At 41.7% G+C, this 19,954-nt stretch overlaps 1 protein-coding gene across 8 annotated transcripts in view; it reads right to left on the bottom strand.

The window, feature by feature from the left end:
- The window catches only part of HDAC4 (histone deacetylase 4), a 224,581-nt gene that overhangs the window by 57,012 nt on the left and 147,615 nt on the right, over positions 1-19,954 (bottom strand). For all 8 annotated transcript variants that reach the window (XM_056537011.1, XM_056537015.1, XM_056537012.1 and 5 more), the window contains 5 exons: positions 11,524-11,595; positions 3,517-3,761; positions 3,277-3,427; positions 2,541-2,655; positions 1,520-1,641 (listed from right to left, as the gene is read on the bottom strand). In XM_056537011.1, coding sequence (XP_056392986.1) covers positions 1,520-1,641; positions 2,541-2,655; positions 3,277-3,427; positions 3,517-3,761; positions 11,524-11,595 — 705 coding nt within the window. The remainder of the gene's footprint in view (positions 1-1,519; positions 1,642-2,540; positions 2,656-3,276; positions 3,428-3,516; positions 3,762-11,523; positions 11,596-19,954) is intronic.

Below are 19,954 nucleotides of genomic sequence, written 5' to 3' on the forward strand. Positions count from 1 at the left end.
AGGTGTACACTAAGACATATACAGAAGTATATACACTATTGTACACAATAGGCTTTAGGCGTCTTTGGCAGAGATTTAGTATGCATCAAAGCCTAGGTTACAGCGCTTTTTAAATGTACCAAAACATATATATGGAGATTGCTTACTTTTTTTATTAACCCGTTATGGACGTTCATTAACGTCCATTTGCGGCTCCCGTGGTATGAGGCGTGCTCAGCAGGTGAGCGCACATAAAACCCGGTGGGTCCCGGTTGCTATAAGCAACCAGGACACCTGGTTAATGCCGGACATCGCCGATCGGGCTGATGTCCAGCATTAACCCTTTAGACGCGGCGATCAAACTTGATTGCCACATCAAAAACAAAAGTAAACATTGCCGGTTAACTCAGTGGTGCTGTTTGGGACCGCCGCAGTGAAATTACGGCGTCCAGAACAGCTTGCAGGATCCCTACCTGCCTCCTCGCTGTCCGATTGCTGAATGACTGCTCCGTGCCGGAGATCCAGGCAAGAGCAGCTGAGCGGCAATAACACTGATCAATGCCACTGATCAATGTAGGAAATCAGTGTGTGGAAATGTTTTAGTCCCCTATCAGTGCTATAACATTGCAAAAAAAAAAAAAAAAGTGAAAGTGAAAATAAAGTGTTAATAAATGTGCTGCCCTTTTCCCATTTAAAAAAAAAAGTGGGTAAATAAAATAAAAAAACATATGTGGTATCGCCGCGTGCATAAATAACCAAACTATAAAAACATTTAGTTAATAAAACCACACTGTCAATGGCGTACACGTAAAAAATTTCTAAAGTACAAATAGCGTGTTTTTGGTCACTTTTTAGACCATAAAAATAATGAATAAAAAGTGATCAAAAAGTCAGATCAAAACAAAAAAGGTACCAATAAAAAGAGCCCTCATACTGCCCCTTATACAGAAAAATAAAGTTATAGGAGTCAGAAGGAAATTTTTCAACGTATTAATTTTGGTGCATGTAGTTATAATTTTGTTTTAGTAGTAAAAATAAAATCAAACCTATATAAAATCAGTACCATTGCGACCGTATGGACCAGGTGCAATTTTTACCGAAAACTGCACTGCGTAGAAACTGAAGCCGCTAAAAATAAAAAAAATGGCTTTTTTGTTTTTCCATTTTGCCCCACAAATTTTTTTTCGCTGTAGGTTTCGCTGTAGATTTTGTGGTGAAATTATTCATGGTATTATGAAGTAAAATTGTTGGTGCAAAGAACAAGCCCTCATATGGATTTTTAGGTGGAAAATTTAAAGTGTTATGATTTTTAGAAAATGAGGAGGGAAAAAACAAAAGTGCAAAAATGAGAAATCGCCAAAGAGGGAAGGGGTTAAAGCTAAGGAAAGCGAACAAGAGACAGATGCAAACATATCAGTATTTCTTAGCAAACATTTTGTACATTCAGACAAGTTTAAAGGGAACATGTGTATATATATATATATTTTATATATATATTTATTTAGTTAACTTTATACACACACACACACAATTATCTCACCTGTCTTTCTTAAAGGAAAGTCATCCTTTGAGTCATACATTCCAAGAACAGGATGGTGGTATGAGCCAGACACTCCACCTTGAGGTGGAGGACTCTGGTCCAGAGAGCTATGTTGAGTCTTCCTGTAGAGTTAGAACATGTAAATGGTCAGGACCAGATTATAGCACAGAGAAAAGGGGCAACTGTCCCAGGGTCACCACCACCACCTAGTAATAACTATATGCTTAGCCCAAGCGCACCTTTCTCCCAGCATGAACTTTTGACATCTATCCTTGTTGTATTGTTAAGATGCTATATAGCACTGTACATGGACATTGTGCACTGTAATGTACAAGTCATATGTAGTCATTGTATGAAAGTATTTCTCTATGCTGGTATCATTCAGGCTTTATACGTTGTTAAAATTTAGGCCACATGGGAGAAAAATGGAAGCGATCAAAATGTGTTCCAGTGACCACTTCAAAATGTCCATGCAACAGGTTCAACACCCAAGGTCTGTCAGTTCAGCAGCCAAGTGTATTTAACTAGAGGAACATTGGGGGATATTTTTCAAACCCTATGCAAAGGAAAAGTCGGCCAGTTGCCCATAGCAACCAATTAGATCTCTTTTTTTAAAATAATTTTTCCTGTAATGTACATATTTTCTAGTGTTTGGGCTTCATCAAGGTACGCAGATTTTCCAAAATCTAAAAAATATGTTGTCTATTAACTAGACTCCGATAAAACTGTCTTTACTGAGTGTGACACTTATATACAATGTCTGGTGGTGTTTTTTTCTGTTGCACTAGAAAGGCAGTATTTTATCTTTTTTGTGTGTGTAAAAGAAAAAAAAAGAGAATTTTAATCCTGTTCTCCAAATTGACAGCTTTTCTTTAAAAGAGCAGTTTTCAGATTGGCTATGTGAGACCAAATTGTGTGATAAATACAGTGAATCTCAAAGAGGTCTGACAAAAAAAGCCAATTCTACACCCAGTTATCTAATAAAGCAGAGGGAAGGAGGGCTTAAAAAGTTATCACTTACCAAAATCGGGGATCACTAGACATACAGTGATTCAGGTTTCGGTGGGCCAGGGCTTTCTTCTTATTCAGGACAAATTCTTGCAACTTCATTTTGACTTCAGTGCTTGCAACTGCACCTGCAAATTGTTTAAAGACCAAAACCATAAATTCTGAACCCAGAACACAAAGAATAAAACATACAACGTAAACAAGCTATTTAACACTGAAGCAATGAGGAATGCCAAATATACTCTGAACAGGCGCTAGAAGAAAAGTAACCAAGACAGCAAAGTAATCTGGAAAAATAACCAAGCCAATGCTAGAAATATGTAAGCAAAAAGCAGAAGTAATAGCCACAAGCAGTTGGTTAGTGATCCAACCACTTTCTACAGGCCAAAGCTAAGGAATATGGACATTATAGGAAAAGAGACGCTAGCTAGCAGAGGCTCTTGCTCTGAAGGCTCAGGTCTGTCCATAAAATAAAGGGATGACCATGTAAGTGGCCAAATGTTATACTCTATTTCCTTTGTAGCGGCCACTGGAGGTAAATGAATAACCAGCAGCATCTTAGTAAAATCGGAAGCTTGGCAGGGGTAATGGAAGAAGGCTCTGAGGGGGATAACCTCTTAGCTGACAATACTAAAACTTTCTCATCAAAACTAGAATGCCTCTGCTGAATTATTGTGAGCATTTCAACTTCTTTAAAAGGAGCCCAATTAAATAAAATATGCACATTTGACCATCAGTCCATTACTCACTTTCTTTTCCCTTTTCTTTATTCTTCAGCTGAATTAGTTTCTGTTCCCGTTGCTGTTTTTCTATCTCCTGTTCCTGCCGATGTTGCTCCAGTTTCCTCTGGTGTTCTAAAAGCTCTTGCTGATGTTTCATAGCCAGAAGCTCTTGTTGCTGCTGTTAAGTGACACCCGAATCAGGTTAGTAACCAGTCAATATCATCAGAAAGCTCCCAGGAGTATATACATTGATCAGCCATCTCTTACCTTTACATGCTCATGTAATTGGGCTTCGTGTTGTCTGGACAACTGTTCATGCTGCCTTTGAAACTCTGCTATGAGAATCTGCCGCTGGATTTGCTGCTTCTGCTTCAGTGCCAGTAGCTCTTGCTGCAGCTGCTGTTCCCTCCCAGAGTTCTCTGACCCCGAGATGGCATACTGGGGATCCAGTCGTAGGTCCATAGGTAGCGTGCCGGAAGCCACTTGGAGTGGCAGTGCAGCACTTACATCAACTACATCAAAGAAAAAAAAAGAAAAATCATATTCGTATTTTTGAAATTCCACAACCCTCAATTCCATTTACAAGGCTTTAATAAATCTACATTATTAGGTTTTAACAGTTTAGCCTTTCGGATCTCCAAGGGTTGAACTTTGCGTCTTTATCATAGCTTTGATATGACCACAGAACCAGAGTTGTAGCTGAAATATATGCGTTGTAGCACTATGAAGTCAGCTGCCAGGTGAGGTAAAAGGTTTACTTTCCTAAAGAACATGGTATATGCAACATTGGATCACATTTAATAATGCAAAGCTTCCAAATGAATCACAAGATGTAACAAAATAAAATCATATTTGTTACAAGAATTTAGCACTCCGTGCCAAGCTGATGATTCCAGCGTGTCTGTTATCTGATAGATGCCAGTGGAACGCTTTGGGACTATTGGCAGAAGAAGTGTTAATAAGAGGAAATGAAGCCATTGCAGCATTCTGTCCATGTGGAGGATGAGATCAAAGCTGAAAGCTCTACTACATGCCAGGAGAAAGTTCATAAAATTATAGGCATTATAAGGGCACACAGCTGCATAGATGTGATGCACAATCAGAAACCATTGTGTTCAGTGGTTGATGCGTCACTGGTGACTCTTGTTCACCAAGCACCCCGAAGAGTAAACTTGTTAGAAAGAGTTGACAGGAAAGCGGGGGAGGGTCAGGCATGTCAGCAAAGGGACTTTGACACCAAGCCCTCCTGAAAACAAAGCAAGCTTCTCTTTTTCCCAGGGGGAGCTCCCCCAGCCACTAGTCCCCAAGCTGCTCTGTTGGGTTTATCTTCCGAGGCTTACGAAAGTAGTTTGAGTGGTGACGTTAACAGAGACACAAAGAACGTATTCAGCATAGCCAGGGAGCCTTCCGCACTGTGCCATTATAAGAGGGCACATTTCCCCACAGTCCAGGACACAGTGGCCTCTTAGGAAGGATGCTGATGTAGTTGGTGGTTACTCAATGAGAAAGTAACATGGGAAGAATAAGGACAGAATGGAGACAAAGAGTCATTAAATCAAAAGAAAATTATCCATTTTCAAACTCTATATAAAGTGTCAATTCTGTAAGCTTGTTAAAAGGGATGACTAAAAGCTGTAGTTTGTACAATGAATGGCAAGTAACCAATCAGCCTAAACAAAAATGCCACTTCCAAAAGTTGTAGTATGGTAGATAAATAGGGTTAAAAGAGACATTGGATCTAAGTGCAGGCCCCAAAGACAGAGGGCCTAAAGACCGAGCAGACAGGACCTGAATACTCCACCCAATGCCACTTTGTCATCTTTCCTGTATGGCTTAAAGACAGAGCATCCTCCTCTTTTCTCTATATACCAGATGATTGCCTGCTGTATACAATCGCACTGTTCACCTATGATGGGTGATACAGCTTGTTCTGCTGGTAGGTAATCCAGGACCATACCTGATGGACAATATTTATTGGGAAGAAATAACAAGGTGCTAGAATTCTCATATAAGAAATGCTAGATGTTACTCTATCATCCTAAGAGATGCTGAAATAGTGCCAGAGCTAAAATACTATACTAAAAGATATATGGTCCGCACTCATTAGTAGAAATATGATCACAGTAAAAGCCAGACTGTGGGGTTATTTCCGTCAGAGAAAGGCTGCGAGCTCAACCTGTTGTCACCGTATTGGTGTCATCGGAAGCTCATTCATGTCCCCGAAGCAGCCGCCCACTCCAGCCTGTCTTCTGCTTCCCTCATTAGACAGAAGAACGTGTTCCAAAGATGCTCCGTATGGTGCTGCACGCCTCCGTCGGCAGGAAGGTGACTCACCACGGCTCAGCAGGTGAATCACACACCCTGGAGACTGTCACAGATATGATCCTATCGAGAGCCGCTCTCCTGTGGCACACCGTTTCCAAACCCATACACGGAGGCTCCATTACATAATATTTTTCTGCCCTGGGAACAGCTGCAACCTGTGATCAAATGACAACTAAAAGTGCTGAGCACAAAGACGTTTCTTGATCTTGTACAGAAATCTTGTATCGCTTCATCTCTAGACAAGACTGGACAAGAAAAGCAGCAATGTGATTGCCCACTAATGGAAAAAAAAAAAAAGGTAATGAGATGTGCCCAGTGTGTGCCCAGGTGTGTTCCTACATATTACCCAAAAATGATCTGCGTCAGGCAAGACGTTGTCTGCTGGCTTCAAATATTATATACAATTACATCTGTAGAGAAATCTGGATTATTTAGGTGGCAGCTCTCCATTAGCCAATTCTCTTTAATAGAGATGAGCGAACTTACAGTAAATTTGATTCGTCACAAACTTCTCGGCTCGGCAGTTGATGTCTTATCCTGCGTAAATTAGTTCAGCTTTCAGGTGCTCCGGTGGGCTGGAAAAGGTGGATACATTCCTAGGACTGTATCCACCTTTTCCAGCCCACGGGAGCACCTGAAAGCTGAACTAATTTATGCAGGAAAAGTCATCAACTGCCGAGCTGAGAAGTTCGTGACGAATTTACTGTAAGTTCGCTCATCTCTACTCTTTTAAGTACATGCACCTTTTCAGTCATAGGAATGACAAGACAGAATGAGTAGAATGTAGTCCGGACAAGGGGGGGACCAGCAGGAATAAAGAAGGAACAAAGCACAGCTTTAATATCTAGATTTTAAAGGAAAACTGTCGGATATTTTCTCCCGCACTATCCACAGTGCTGGTGGATAGTGCGGGAGATGCTGATTAAAACAAGCCCTACCTTACCCGGATCCGCCCGGCCATTCGCCCGCAATTGTAGTTTTATTCTATGTGTATATCTTTCTGTAACTGGCACGGGCGGGGCTTCTGCAGCTAACTGGCACTGACATCAGTGCCGCTTATGAATATTCATCCCCCCTCCCTCCAGTTAGGAGTGGCGAAGAGATGGAGAGCTGGAGGGAGGGGGGATGAATATTAATAAGCGGCGCTGACATCAGTGCCAGTTAACCTGCAGAAGCCGCGCCCGTGCCAGTTACAGCAAGATATACACATAGAATAAAACTACAACTGCGGGCGAACGGCCGGGCAGATCCGGGTAAGGTAGGGCTCTTTTTAGTCAGCGTCTCCCGCACTATCCACCAGTACCTGTGGATAGTGCGGGAGAAATTATCTGACAGTTTTCCTTTAATGTGTTAAAAGGGAATCTGTCATAAGCATCCCCCAATTGGTATAGGCTTGTAGTGCAGGTGATTCTCATGACAACGGTACAGTATGTTTAACGGTGTGCCTCCGTTGCTCAGTTCCCAGGCCTCTAAAGCCTTAAGCTGCAAAATAGAGCTCCACTCAACATCTAGACTCCTCTCCTCCACTGTGAATCTCTCATGCGAGCAGAGATATTTTACAGCAGAGGAGTGGGGTTTAGATACAGTGAGGTTTAGTGGGGTTTAGATACAGAGTGAGGAAGATCAGCACAGGGGATGAGGGCGTTCGTTTGAGGTGATGACCGGACGTCACAGTGCACTTATGGCTTAGGAACACCCCATGTGCACCAAGCTCCTTAATTTGCATATCCAGAAAACCAGAATAACGGAGGAATGGAGGCACCGATTAAAACACCAACATAGATCAACCGTGGTAGGAACCATTGTCATTAACGTTACCAAGCCGACACCAAAAGGTTAGTGCAGGTAATGCTGATGACAGATTTACTTTAATGCTAATGCCATCAGAATCTGCAGGACTTTAGGGGTCAGATGCCTATAAATTCTTTCTCTTGCCACCTCACCATGATTACAAAAAAAAAAAAAAAAAAAAACATATGACCCTATAATGTATATATCAGTTGGCTGTCCGGGCATGCAGGGAGTTGTAGTTTTGCAACATCTGGAGGTCTGCAGGTTGAATACCACTGGTCTATATGGTTATGTTCTCTCGGCACTCTGCTGTCAGTGGAATGTCCTCACGGAAATTTTTCTGTGCGGACATTCCACAATGTAAACATAGCGTAAACCTATATTTACACAGGTTTTTTGGCCTTTTTTTTTAAAGGGTACCTCTCATCAAATAAACTTTTGGTATATTTTAGATTAATGAATGTTTAATAACTTTCCAATAGCATGTTAATGAAAAATATGCTTCTTTCTATTGTATTTTTCCCGATCAGTCCTGTCAGCAAGCATTTCTGACTCATGCTGGAGTCCTAAACACTCAGAGCTGCCAGCCTGCTTTGTTCACAGCCAAACAGGCTGTGAACAAAGCAGGCTGGCAGCTCTGAGTGTTCTCCTTTGTGAACAAAGCAGACTGGCAGCTCGTAGTGTTTAGGACTCTGGCATGAGTCTGAAATGCTTGCTGCCAGCACTAGTAGGGAGACCCCTAGTGGTCATTTCTTCAAAATGGAAAATTAAATAGAAAGAAGTATATTTTTTAATAACATGCAATTGTAAAGTTATTCTGCATACATTAATCTATAATATATCAAAAGTTTTTTTGATGAGCGGTACCCTTTAAGCCATAAAATGACCATTTTTTGGTCTCACAAAAGGTGGTATTTTTTCTTAATCTCTGCTGAACTCTGCAGTGTATACATTAGCGTATTAATTTAGTGGCCATTAAAATTTGTGGCCGTAAAATGAAGTGCAGAGTCCTATGTTTGGCTGTTTATAGCAGTTTTTAAGCCATATTTGGACCATTTACAGCCATTTTAGGCTATATCTTTTGCTTTAGTCCAAAAAAAATAAAAAAAAATAAAAAAAAAATGCTACCAAAACGGCTGAAAAAACTGTTTAAAAAAAACAGGAGCAAAAAACAAAGTAAAAAGGTAGTCCAAGAAAGAATCCCTGAACAAGGTTTTTTTTGTTTGACAAAATTTGAGTTAACTAAAAAGCAGAATAAAGCTGGCCATACATATTAACAGCTGTCGGCAAAACACTCCAAAACGGAGCGGGGAGCTGCTGCCAGATACCTTTTTGGTGGCTCATCTAAAATCAGAACCAATTGGTTGGTCATGCTGAAATCCAAATGCACGACCATTCTCTTACCTGACATTTACTGTCAGAAGAGAGTTGGGAGGCAATGCTACACATTACATCAGTGTTTTCCAACAGCTTGAGGCACACTAGATGGGAGACCCTGCATTAGACAATCAGAGAATTTGGACAACATTATTGTGTATGTTCAGCTACGTGCTTATTCCAGAAGCAGATCTGCTACTGAGCAGTAACAATATGGTCTCAGTAAGAGGAACCCAGACCCACATGTTCTTAAAAAACTACTCTAAAAAAAAAACCTTTAAGGTTCAGAATGGTAATCAACTGGTGGCAGAAAGTTAAACAGATTTGTAAATTACTTCTATTTAAAAATCTTAATCCTTCCAGTACTTACCTTCTGTATGCTCCACAGGAAGTTCTTTTCTTTTTGAATTTCCTTTCTTTCTGACCACGGTGCTCTCTGCTGACACCTCTGTCCATTTTAGGAACTGTCCAGAGTAGAAGCAAATCCCCATAGCAAGTCTATCTGGCTCTGGACAGTTCCTAAAATGGACAGAGGCGTCAGCAGAGAGCACTGTGGTCAGACAGAAAGGAAATTCAAAAATAAAAACTTCCTGTGGAGCATATAACAACTGATAAGTACTGGAAGGGTTAAGATTTTTAAATAGAAGTAATTTACAAATCTGTTGAACTTTCTGTCACCAGTTGATTTAAAAAAAAAAAAATCCCAGTGGAGTGCCCCTTTAACAGACATCTGTCCTACTGCTGAGATAAAACCTACTTATTACAAAAAAAATAAAAAGCCCCTTAATCCCTACGGATATAGTATATTTACACCCTTTAGTCCGGTATTAACCCTTTAGAGATTGCGGCATCTAAAACGGGAGAATACACTGCCAATTAGCTCAGCGGAGCTGTTCAGGATCACCACAGTGAAATCGCTGCATCCCAAACAGCTGACAGGACAGCTGGAGGTATCTTACCTTGCTCAGCGTTTGATTGCTCCAAGCCTGAAATCCAGGCTTGAGCAATCAAGCGCAGAAAACACTGATCAATGCATTCCTATGGCAATGCATTGAACAGTGTAAGAGATCAGTGCATGCAGTTTACAGCTACTAGAGGGGACTATAACACTGCATAAAAAAAATGTATAAATGTGATTTAACCCCTTCCCTAATAAAAATCTGAATCACCCCCCTTTTCCCATAAAAAAAAAAAAAAGTGTGTAAATAAAAGCAAACAAGTGGTATCAACACGTATAATAAAACAATAAAAATATATAGTTAATTAAACCGCACGGTCCAAAATTCCAAGGTCCAAAATAGCTTATCGTTGGTCACTTTTTATACCATTAAAAAAAAATTCATAAAAAGCAATCAAAAAGTCAGATCATGGCGCAAAAAATGAGCCCTCATACCACCCCATTTGTGGAAAAAAAAAAAAAAAAAAAAGTTATAGGGGTCAGAAGATGACAATTTTAAACGTATAATTGTAGTTATGATTTTTTCCAGAAGTACGAGGAAATCAAAACCTATATAAGTAGGATATCATTTTAATCGTATGGACCTACAGAATAAAGAGAAGGTCTAATTTTTACCGAAAAATTTACTGCGTAGAAACTGAAGCCCCCAAAAGTTACAAAATGGCGTTTTTTTCTTCAATTTTGTCCCACAATGATTTTTTTTCCGTTTCGCCTTAGATTTTTGGGTAAAATGACTAATGTGATTACAAAGTAGAATTGGTGGTGCAAAAAAAAAAAAAAAAAAAAAAAAAGCCATCATATGGTTTTTAGGTGCAAAATTTAAAGGGTAATGATTTTTTTAAAACTTAAGGATGAAAAAAACGAAAGTGCAAAAACTGAAAAACGCTTGGTCCTTAAGGGGTTAAAACACAGTTGACATAAAATCCAGGCTACACAGACTGACCAACCAGTATGAAGGGGTTTGTGATGCGATCATGTGGGTTTGGGCGATGCACCTTATTCATTCTGAATGAGCCGGATGAAGTCAGATAGTGATTGACTCATTTTTGAACCATATCAGTTTTATTAAGGAACTAAAAACCGGGGCAGACCATCATTTTCAATCCAGGAACAAAACCGGATACAGCCCAAAAATTTGTCGGCTGAGTCACTATCTGACTCCGTCCGGCTCATTCAAAATTAATGTGCGGCACAGGTTTAGCAGGTTTTTGAATTCTCCTGCCGGACCCAGCTGCCGCATCCCAAAAACATGGTGTAAATGCACCCTTATTAAGCATTGCAGCTTTTTTTTGTTCTGAAATGGTGGGGAGTCCCAGCTCCTGCCCCAGGTCTCCACCAACATTATCTGTGTCTCAATGACTAACCACCTATTGCAAAAGCGTGCACTGTTAACAAAAATAGTAGTAAGAAAAAAAAATGAATGAAGTGGAAAGATGGCAAAATTCTCTGGCAACCTAAGCCAAATGTGAGGGCAGTCTCAAGCATTTCATAATCATAAATGTATCAAATAGGTATTCATGCAGGAATAGAACTGGATACAAAGAAAAATGCCCATAAATAAAGCTTGCATTTAATTTAATACTCCTGAGACCATCTAAACAGTTGCTGATTTTTTGTTCAGCCTATTCCCCCAGCTGTTACCATGAGGAGGGGGACGTCTGCTGGATGATTTAGAAACATTCGCTCTCCATGCTTTGTACAGTCCTGCAGTGCCGATCACGCAGCGCATTTTTATTAGGATGGAATTGCTCGATAATATGCCAATCACCATCTAAACAGATAAAATGCTTTTCCTCCCAGCACCACACACCGCTTGTACTCACCAGTGCTTGGCATGTGTTTGGCACGAGTCTGCGTTAGAAGCTCCACAGGTTGGTCCCGACCAGATATTCCATCTGCAGAGAAAAGGGAGAGGGTTTAAGATCTGCAGATCGATAGCACGGCCCAGGTCTGAGGCATGCAAAATGGAAACAACAAGGCAGCTACCTTTAAAATGACAGTGTAAAGAAGGATAGCAAATCCAGTTTGTCTGTGCGTTAACCAGAGTAAGAGTAACACCATATGTTTCGGTCAGCGACGAGATGACCCTTGGCTTGTGTCGGTAGGGTGTAAGGCCGTAAGAGTACAGTGTGGCAAGGGAAGGGTAAACTGTTCTTAGAAAGGGGAGAAAATTCAGGGGAGCTTGAGGATCCCCCAGCCATAGGTCTTTAAGGATTCAGTACGTGAATTTCATGCAGTCTCTGAGGAACACCTGCCCCAACCCAATAAATATTAAAAACAAAAAAAAGGTTCTTTTTGTATTTAGAGAGGGGGACCTGTGCTGAACAAGACCCTTCCAGAAGGAGGGGGGAAGCAGCAGAAAAGGCTATTCATTCTGGGGCAGTTTGATGACAATACAGTGCAGCTGCCGACTGGAATAAAAACCCAGGAGGCGGAGGCTATAAATAGCTCAGAAAGAGACGGCGCAGGGAGCCGACAGATTAAAATGCAGAAGCACGCAGAGTAAGGAGAGCGCGCAGTTCCCAGGACTTCACAGGCAGCTCTTTACAGAAGAAAAGGAATCCAGTGTAAAGGAAAGAAATGAAATAAAGCTACAGGAGGAGGAGGAAGAAATGGAGAGGACTGTGGGAAAGTCGCTTGTATTCAGATGCTGTCTGGTCAGCACAAGTCAGAGCACTTTATTCTGGGCATCTACAAGTTAATGCTATAGGAGTCCAAGCAACCTATTCAACTCCATCCAAGGAACACTACCCTATCTTTACTCTCATGCTGGTCTAAATATATCTGGAGAATACAGGCTTCTAGACACTGCAAAGCATCTAGTATCTCTATAGAACTAGATTACAAGTTATTACACAAAATCACCACCAAATGCCCATATACATGCCAAGGCTCCTGGGAGGCCTCCCGTCTAAGGACCATTCACATCATGTTTGGCTGCTACGCCACCAACATACATTGGTGCACACAACCTATTCTGACGTATACTGTGGAGTACCCACGGTCATAAACTTTAATAGACCAAATGTTGCACACTGTTTCACCATCGTATAACTTATTTGCAGGGCACAAGAGCATAGTCATCTACATTTTTATGTCCCACAAATAAAACTTATACGTCGTGAAACAGGCCAGTCACAGATATACTATGTTTGGTCAAATAAAGTCCATGGCATTGCCAAGGTAAATGTCAGAGTACTCTTTTTTTAAATGGTACCTCCATGTATACCAGTGGTGTGCTGCCAAAAAGTGATGTGAACCCAGTCTAAGAACCTTGTTTATTTTGGTACCTTCAATTCCCACCAATGGGTAGGTAAGTCCACAAGTCTAGTAGCTGAAGTAAGAACAGAGGTGAAAAAATTAATTTATTAAAACCAGTGCAATGGAAACGTTGCTAATGCAACCAATCAGATTGCATCTTTCTTTCTTTTTTTTAAAAGGGCCTCTGAAAATTGAAGGAAGCTATCGACTGGTTTACATGAGGCACAGGGTTTGATGATTCTCCCCCAGAGAGAGTACATCTACCTGTGGTAAGGATCAGGTAGAATTAGATACAGTACAATGCTTCCACAAAACAAGGGATGTTTAGAGAACATGCGGTCATTTCCTTTATTGAAGACTGTTATATGGGGGTCTACTTGCTCTGTACAATGTTTAAGTAGGTGGTATGTGCCAAAGTAACATCCACATGGACAACAAAAGATGGCTCATTAGGACATTGCCCCCAAAAAAACACCAGCTTGCCTTTTTGGTCCTGGTGAAAAAACTTATTTAAACCGTATACATTTTTTTTCATAGGAGTCAATGGGAACCGTACAGAACCATATGTGCGTACAGTTCCATCCGGTTTGCAGCATATGGTTCCAAGGGAAAAAAAACTGTGCAAAAAAAGTAAAACTTCATAATGAAGTGAAAAGTTAAAAACGTATACATCTTAAAAAAAACGGATACAACCGGACATCGTTTTTCAAACCAAGTGGCAAGTGATGCACTGTGTGTCCTGATATATTTATATCATTGTCAGCAATGATATATTTTTTAAGTAATTTGTGCTATGGTTACTTTTTTGTGGAATGTGACCAGGCAGCCAACCTTCTTCTACAATGCACATCAATACGCCTAAGATGCTTATGACCCTTTCACTGGTTCATCAGTTTTCTTCTCTTGGATCACTTTTGATATCTACTACGTACAGGGAACACCACAAACATTTGCCATTTTGGAGATTCTCTGATCCAGTCTTCTGGCCATCACAAATAAACCCGTCACAGTCACTCAGATCCTTACACCGGACCATTTTTCTTGCTTCCAACACAATGACTTCTAGAGTGGACTGTTAACTCCCTGTCACATAATCAATGCAATTCCTTGCAACACTGGTTTTAATATTATGGTTGCTTGGTATAAGTATCTGTAAAAATCCAACTAGCCACTGTAAACCTCATAAAAAGCAATTCCGCAAGATCCTACAGACTGAAGCTGTGGGTGCAGCATCACATACTGATAACCACATTCTTATATTAAAGTGTACCCATCGCTTGCAAAAACGTTTTATTTAATGTAGACAATACAATATGTATATTTGTAATATACATTGTTTAATTTGCAATAGCTGCTGTCTCTGTAGCTATTGTGTGTGTCTCTGACCTGAGACAAAATGGCAGGACAAGTAGGTCTCTGTGCAGGCTCCTGGCTTGTCAATTGGCCCGCTTGTCCTCAGTGCACAGAGCCCCGCTTGTCCTCAGTGCACAGAGCCCCGCTTGTCCTCAGTGCACAGAGCCCCGCTTGTCCTCAGTGCACAGAGCCCCGCTTGTCCTCAGTGCACAGAGCCCCGCTTGTCCTCAGTGCACAGAGCCCCGCTTGTCCTCAGTGCACAGAGCCCCGCTTGTCCTCAGTGCACAGAGCCCCGCTTGTCCTCAGTGCACAGAGCCCCGCTTGTCCTCAGTGCACAGAGCCCCGCTTGTCCTCAGTGCACAGAGCCCCGCTTGTCCACCCACACTTCGTGTATTTAGTTACTGCACAGACACAGAGAAAATAGCTACAGGGTCAAGACAGGATTTTTTCACCCAAAAATATGCTTTTTTTTAACAAATGTATATTACAAGTATATATATGTTTTCTATATTCCGTAAAAGGTTTTTTGCAAATGACAGGCACACATTAAGGAGCACAGCTTCAGCCCCTCTCCATTCTGGAAGGGGGCGTTCGCTGCTTATCACAGGGTTCAGGAATATAACGAAGTACAGTGAAGACTGAAACTTAAGCAAAGCAACTTAAATGGACACTGTCAGAAGCAAAAACTTTTGATATGTTGAAAAGCATGCAAAACCAGTAGATTTTGCAATTGCTTTCATTAGAAAATTCAGTATTTCATACTGAAAATGCCAGTCAAACAACTGCCCCCCCCCTGCCTGCTTAGACACATACTAGTCCTGCTGTGTCCATGCATCATCACCTATGCCATGGACACACTTCCTTGATTGACAGCTGTGAGTGCAGGGCTCACATCTGGAGGAAAAATCCTCCCACTGTCAGCTTGTGTCCCGCTACTGTCAGTGAGGACAAGCTGGGAGTTGTAGTTTTGCTAATGCTAGGGGAGATGTGAGCAGATAGCATACTGAGGGAGGGGGCGGAGACCTGCACAGTGTGACCACGCCCCCTGCCTTTGAGAGGAATTCAGACTAGTGAACTAAATTAAAAGTGTAATAAAAAAAATAAAGGTGCTAGACACATAAAAATTAGATATACATGGTCAGGTTTAGGTACTGAGTGATATATTTAAAAAAAAAAATGCTTTTTGTTGGATCTGACGGGTACACTTTAAGGTTAGATCACTTTACACCTGTTAACGGCAGCAGGATAACCTACATCATACAACTGTTTATAGCTTTAGGGATCTGTTAGTTATGCATTAGGATAAGGACATCATGGAAATCCTAAATAATATTTCCTGTATAAAGTATAGCAGGGACACTGAGCAGATAGATAACATTACCAGCACTGCCGATTTGTTGGCTTAATATATGGCGATTTGAACAGAAGATTTATCCAGAACATCAATATATCAGGGAAAGCATCAGGATGCATTTAACTAAAGAGGCAAGGATCACCCACACACAGGATATAATCCCAAACCACCTGTCTACTCCTGCACTCGAGCCTTTGCAGCGGATCTCTCGCTTTGCTGTAGCTTTGTGGATGCAGTAATCTCTGCATCTCTGTGGCGGAAGCTCCTCCACACGTCTTGGCAGCCAGAGCTATTTATAGAGATCCCCACAGACTGGACATCACGTGCGCCCTGATGGCATTTTAATAAGCCTTGCACCAAAATACAACCTGCTTTGTAATGCACAAAAAGCTTTTCATATATATAGGGCACAGCTGGCAACGCATGAGGATAACCCTACCTCGTACACACACGGTAAAGAGCCGTAGTCCAAAAATACATCTGCAGCTCTTTTCTATTTTTATCCGACTATACTGTGTGTATAAATCTCCTGTGGACTCGTATTAGGAATTTCCTTATAGCACACATGGGGCAGTCTTCTGCAGGAGGAAGGAGGGTTGTCGCTTGCTTTAGGATCTGAGACAATGAAGAGAAAAATGATGCAATCACAGGCTAAGAGACAGATTCCACCTGCTCACCCGCTGTACGCAAAATGGTGCATAGAGGGAATGGAGCATCCGTAGTGACTGGCCCTGATTTACTAAGAGTGTTGTGTAGGTTTCTTTGTGGGTATTAATACCCTACAATTTTTTTCCACGGTATTAACTTATTTTAACACATGCTCTGATCTGTCGGATTTTCCACAGCTGAAATTCCCACATTGGAAACCTGTGGAAACCTTGTATATATGTTGGGTTTTTGTGAAAATGTCGGGAACACTCCCTTTTTGGTGACCACGCCCCCCTTCTCCGACGGCCATGCCCCTTTCCGGGTTTTCTTAGTAAAATGCAGAGTTCGTTTTTTTCCAATTCTGGCACAGACAGAATCTGGCGCACAACCGGACAAAACATGTCGGGTTTGCAATAGTAAATTAGGTACACTGTCTCTTTGTGTATGTAGTATACACCGAGTAGTCAGATGTTGTTCTAAACAGTGTGTCTCCAGCTGTTGAGAAACTAGAACGCCCAACATGCCCGGTCCGGGCCTTTGGCTGTCCGGGCATGCCGAGAGTTGTAGTTTCGCATCAGCTGGAGGCACCTCGATTGGAAAACACTAGTCTATGCACAACAAGAACAATGCCAGGCCCAAGTAACCCTAGTAAACAATAGTCTTAAAGGTTATAATGCTCCCTTTACAAAATGCACAATTTTTGTAATGCAACGTGCAGTTGAGTAAAGTCTATTCCAAGTTAGCGCACATATATAAAGTCAGATTACAAAAAGAAATTTGTATTAGCAAGAAATACCAAAATAATCCCTTTTAAAATAAATATCTTTTAGGGCAGCTCAAACATGCCATATTTTTCTGCATATTTTAGGGTACAGTCCCACGTAGTGCTTACACAGCATATTTCCCACTGTGCAAAACAGTCTGTGCAGCGGGAAATACTCTGTGTATTCTTCGATCAGCATACACACAGGGCTAACCAGCAGCAGCCTTGTGTGTTCAGTGGCGTTTGAAGGCGGGGCCCCTGGTCGCAGTTATGCTGTCGCGCAGCCCCGCCTCCAAAATTCACATAACACACAGGTCTGCCACCGAGCATAGCCCTGTGTGTATGCTGATCGGAGAATACACAATGTATTTCCCGTTGTGCAGCAGATTATACACTGCATACGTGGGACCGTACCCTTACTGAGTATTATCTGCAGCTGATTTTGCTACCTGTTGACTTCAATAGGCAGGAAAATACGCAGCAGCAAATACGCAGCACAATACGGCATGTGTGACCCTACCCCAAGGATGTATTCCCATGTGCAGTATCTGTACATATCTGATACTGCAGAGTTAAATGTAAACTAAATGACCAAACACAGCTTCAAATCCTTTGCATGACATATGCGCATCATACTGTACATCGCAATAGTACCTTAATGGATAGGTTTATGTAAAACATTTTTTTAAATGGGCACTGTGAACATACAAAAACTTTTGATATGTTGTAAAGCACGCAGAACCAATAGGTTTTGCAATTACTTTCATTAGAAAATTTTCAGTATTTCATACTGAAAAAGCCAGTCAAACAACTGCCCCCCCCCTGCCTGCTTGGACACATACTAGTCCTGCTGTGTCCATGCATCATCACCTATGTCATGGACACACTTCCTTGATTGACAGCTGTGAGCGCAGGGCTCACAGATGGAGGAAAAATCCTCCCACTGTCACCTTGTGTCCAGCTATCGGTATGCTAACAGCGGGAGGAAGCCCACTGTCTTTCCGCTGTAAGGGCACTTTGCTCGGGGAAACACAAGTTGCCTCTGCACCCTCAATCTCCACACTCTGGGATCAGGGAACAGAAGTGCTGCTCTGCGGGGGAGATAACTGACCCGGCTCTGCGGCTGGGTGACAGGTTACTTTCACTTTGCGCGCTCCGCCATTCACCTTCAGCCTTCGGCACCACTGGCTCTCTGTTGGCATCTTACTGTCCACCACGCAAATCTCCGCCCTCAAACCCCACCCCCTCCCTCGCTGTCTGACACTCACATCTCCTCTAGGGTTAGCTATACTAACTACAACACCCGGCATGCCTTGACACTGTGGACATGCTTGGAATTGTAGTTTTGCTAATGCTAGGGGAGATGTGAGTAGGCAGATGGATACATCTCCCCTGGCATTAGCAAAACTACAACTCCCAGAATGATACAAAATTTTTGTATGTATGGTGACCGAGAACTTTCGTCTGGGTGTAATCTCCACTTCACCTGAACAAATTTAGACAAAATATAAAAAGTAGGATGACTGGTTCTCAAGCTCTTTACACATGTTATATAATGTAAATTAAAATATGAAAAGTGGATAGGATAATGATATCAGAGACCTGAGTATTGGAATGTGTGCGTATAGATGTGAATGAACAGTGATATGGGCGCAATGGATATGTGTGTGTTGACGGTTAAAAAATATAAATGTAGAGATAAGTGAAAAAAGAAAAAAGATCAGAATGTAGAAGAATGCTGATAGAAAAGGAAGAGGTTTGAAAAGGGAGTAAAGAAAAAAAATATATATACGTGAACCCCAACTGAATAAAGTAATACTCTTAAGATGTTAAGCAGTTAAAATACAATTTACTTGGATTAAACATATAAAGTAAATATACAGGGAGAGCGCTGGCAGGCCAGATGCCTTTCGGACACTCTAGGTCCTTCCTCAGTAGTCTTAGTCACTCGTTTGAGAAGAGCTACCATTAATAAGTTAATGCTTCATTTTAACAAGTGACTCGCAGCCATGTGTGATATCTAGTATTATGGATTATATTTAAAGAGGCACTGTCATTGTTAAAAACTTTTCATATATTGCAGGACTCATAATATGACATTTCACAATATACACCTTCAAAAAAAGTAAAAATTTTCACCTGAAATTCAAGCTCAAAATAGCCACCACTAGGGGTCGTCTGTCTTTTAGCCAGACAGACTAGTCTAGATTTTACAGCATACCGGTATCCAGTACAGTAACCCCCCACCCCGATATGCGATGGCCCCGACATATGATCAAATCGACATACAATGGCCTCTCAGAGGCCATCACGTGTCGATGTGAGCATCGACATACGATGCATTTATGTGTCGGGGCTATCGCATTAAATGCTATCCGGCTGCGCAAAATGCTTAAGCTGTTGTTGGATAGCAGTGTACCTGCTGCTGTTGGATAGCAGTGTTCACTTACCTATCCCTGCTGCTCCGGGTCCTCTCCGGGGTCCGGGCCTCGCTTTCCAGCGTCTTTATTAGTTAGCTGCGCACGCCGTCCCGGCGCAACAACGTAATAACGTCACCAGAAAGCGAGGCCCGGACCCCGGAGGACCCAGAAGAAGACGCCGGAGCAGTGGGATCCCATCGGGAGCCCCTGGTAGACCATTGGGAGCGGTGAGGACGCGGTCTGGAGCGGCGGGGACAGGTGAGTATTTAATGCACTTTTACATTGCACGAATCCCTCAACATACGATGGATTCGACAAACGATGGGTCGTTTGGAACGAATTACCATCGTATGTTAAGGGACCATTGTATAGGAGATTTCTATTGTGTATGCAAAACTACAGATAAAGGATGTGCGGACATGCTGGGAGCTGTAGTTTTAAAACAGCTGGAGGCA

Source organism: Hyla sarda, chromosome 8, assembly GCF_029499605.1.
Source record: "Hyla sarda isolate aHylSar1 chromosome 8, aHylSar1.hap1, whole genome shotgun sequence".
Classification (NCBI taxonomy): domain Eukaryota; kingdom Metazoa; phylum Chordata; class Amphibia; order Anura; family Hylidae; genus Hyla; species Hyla sarda.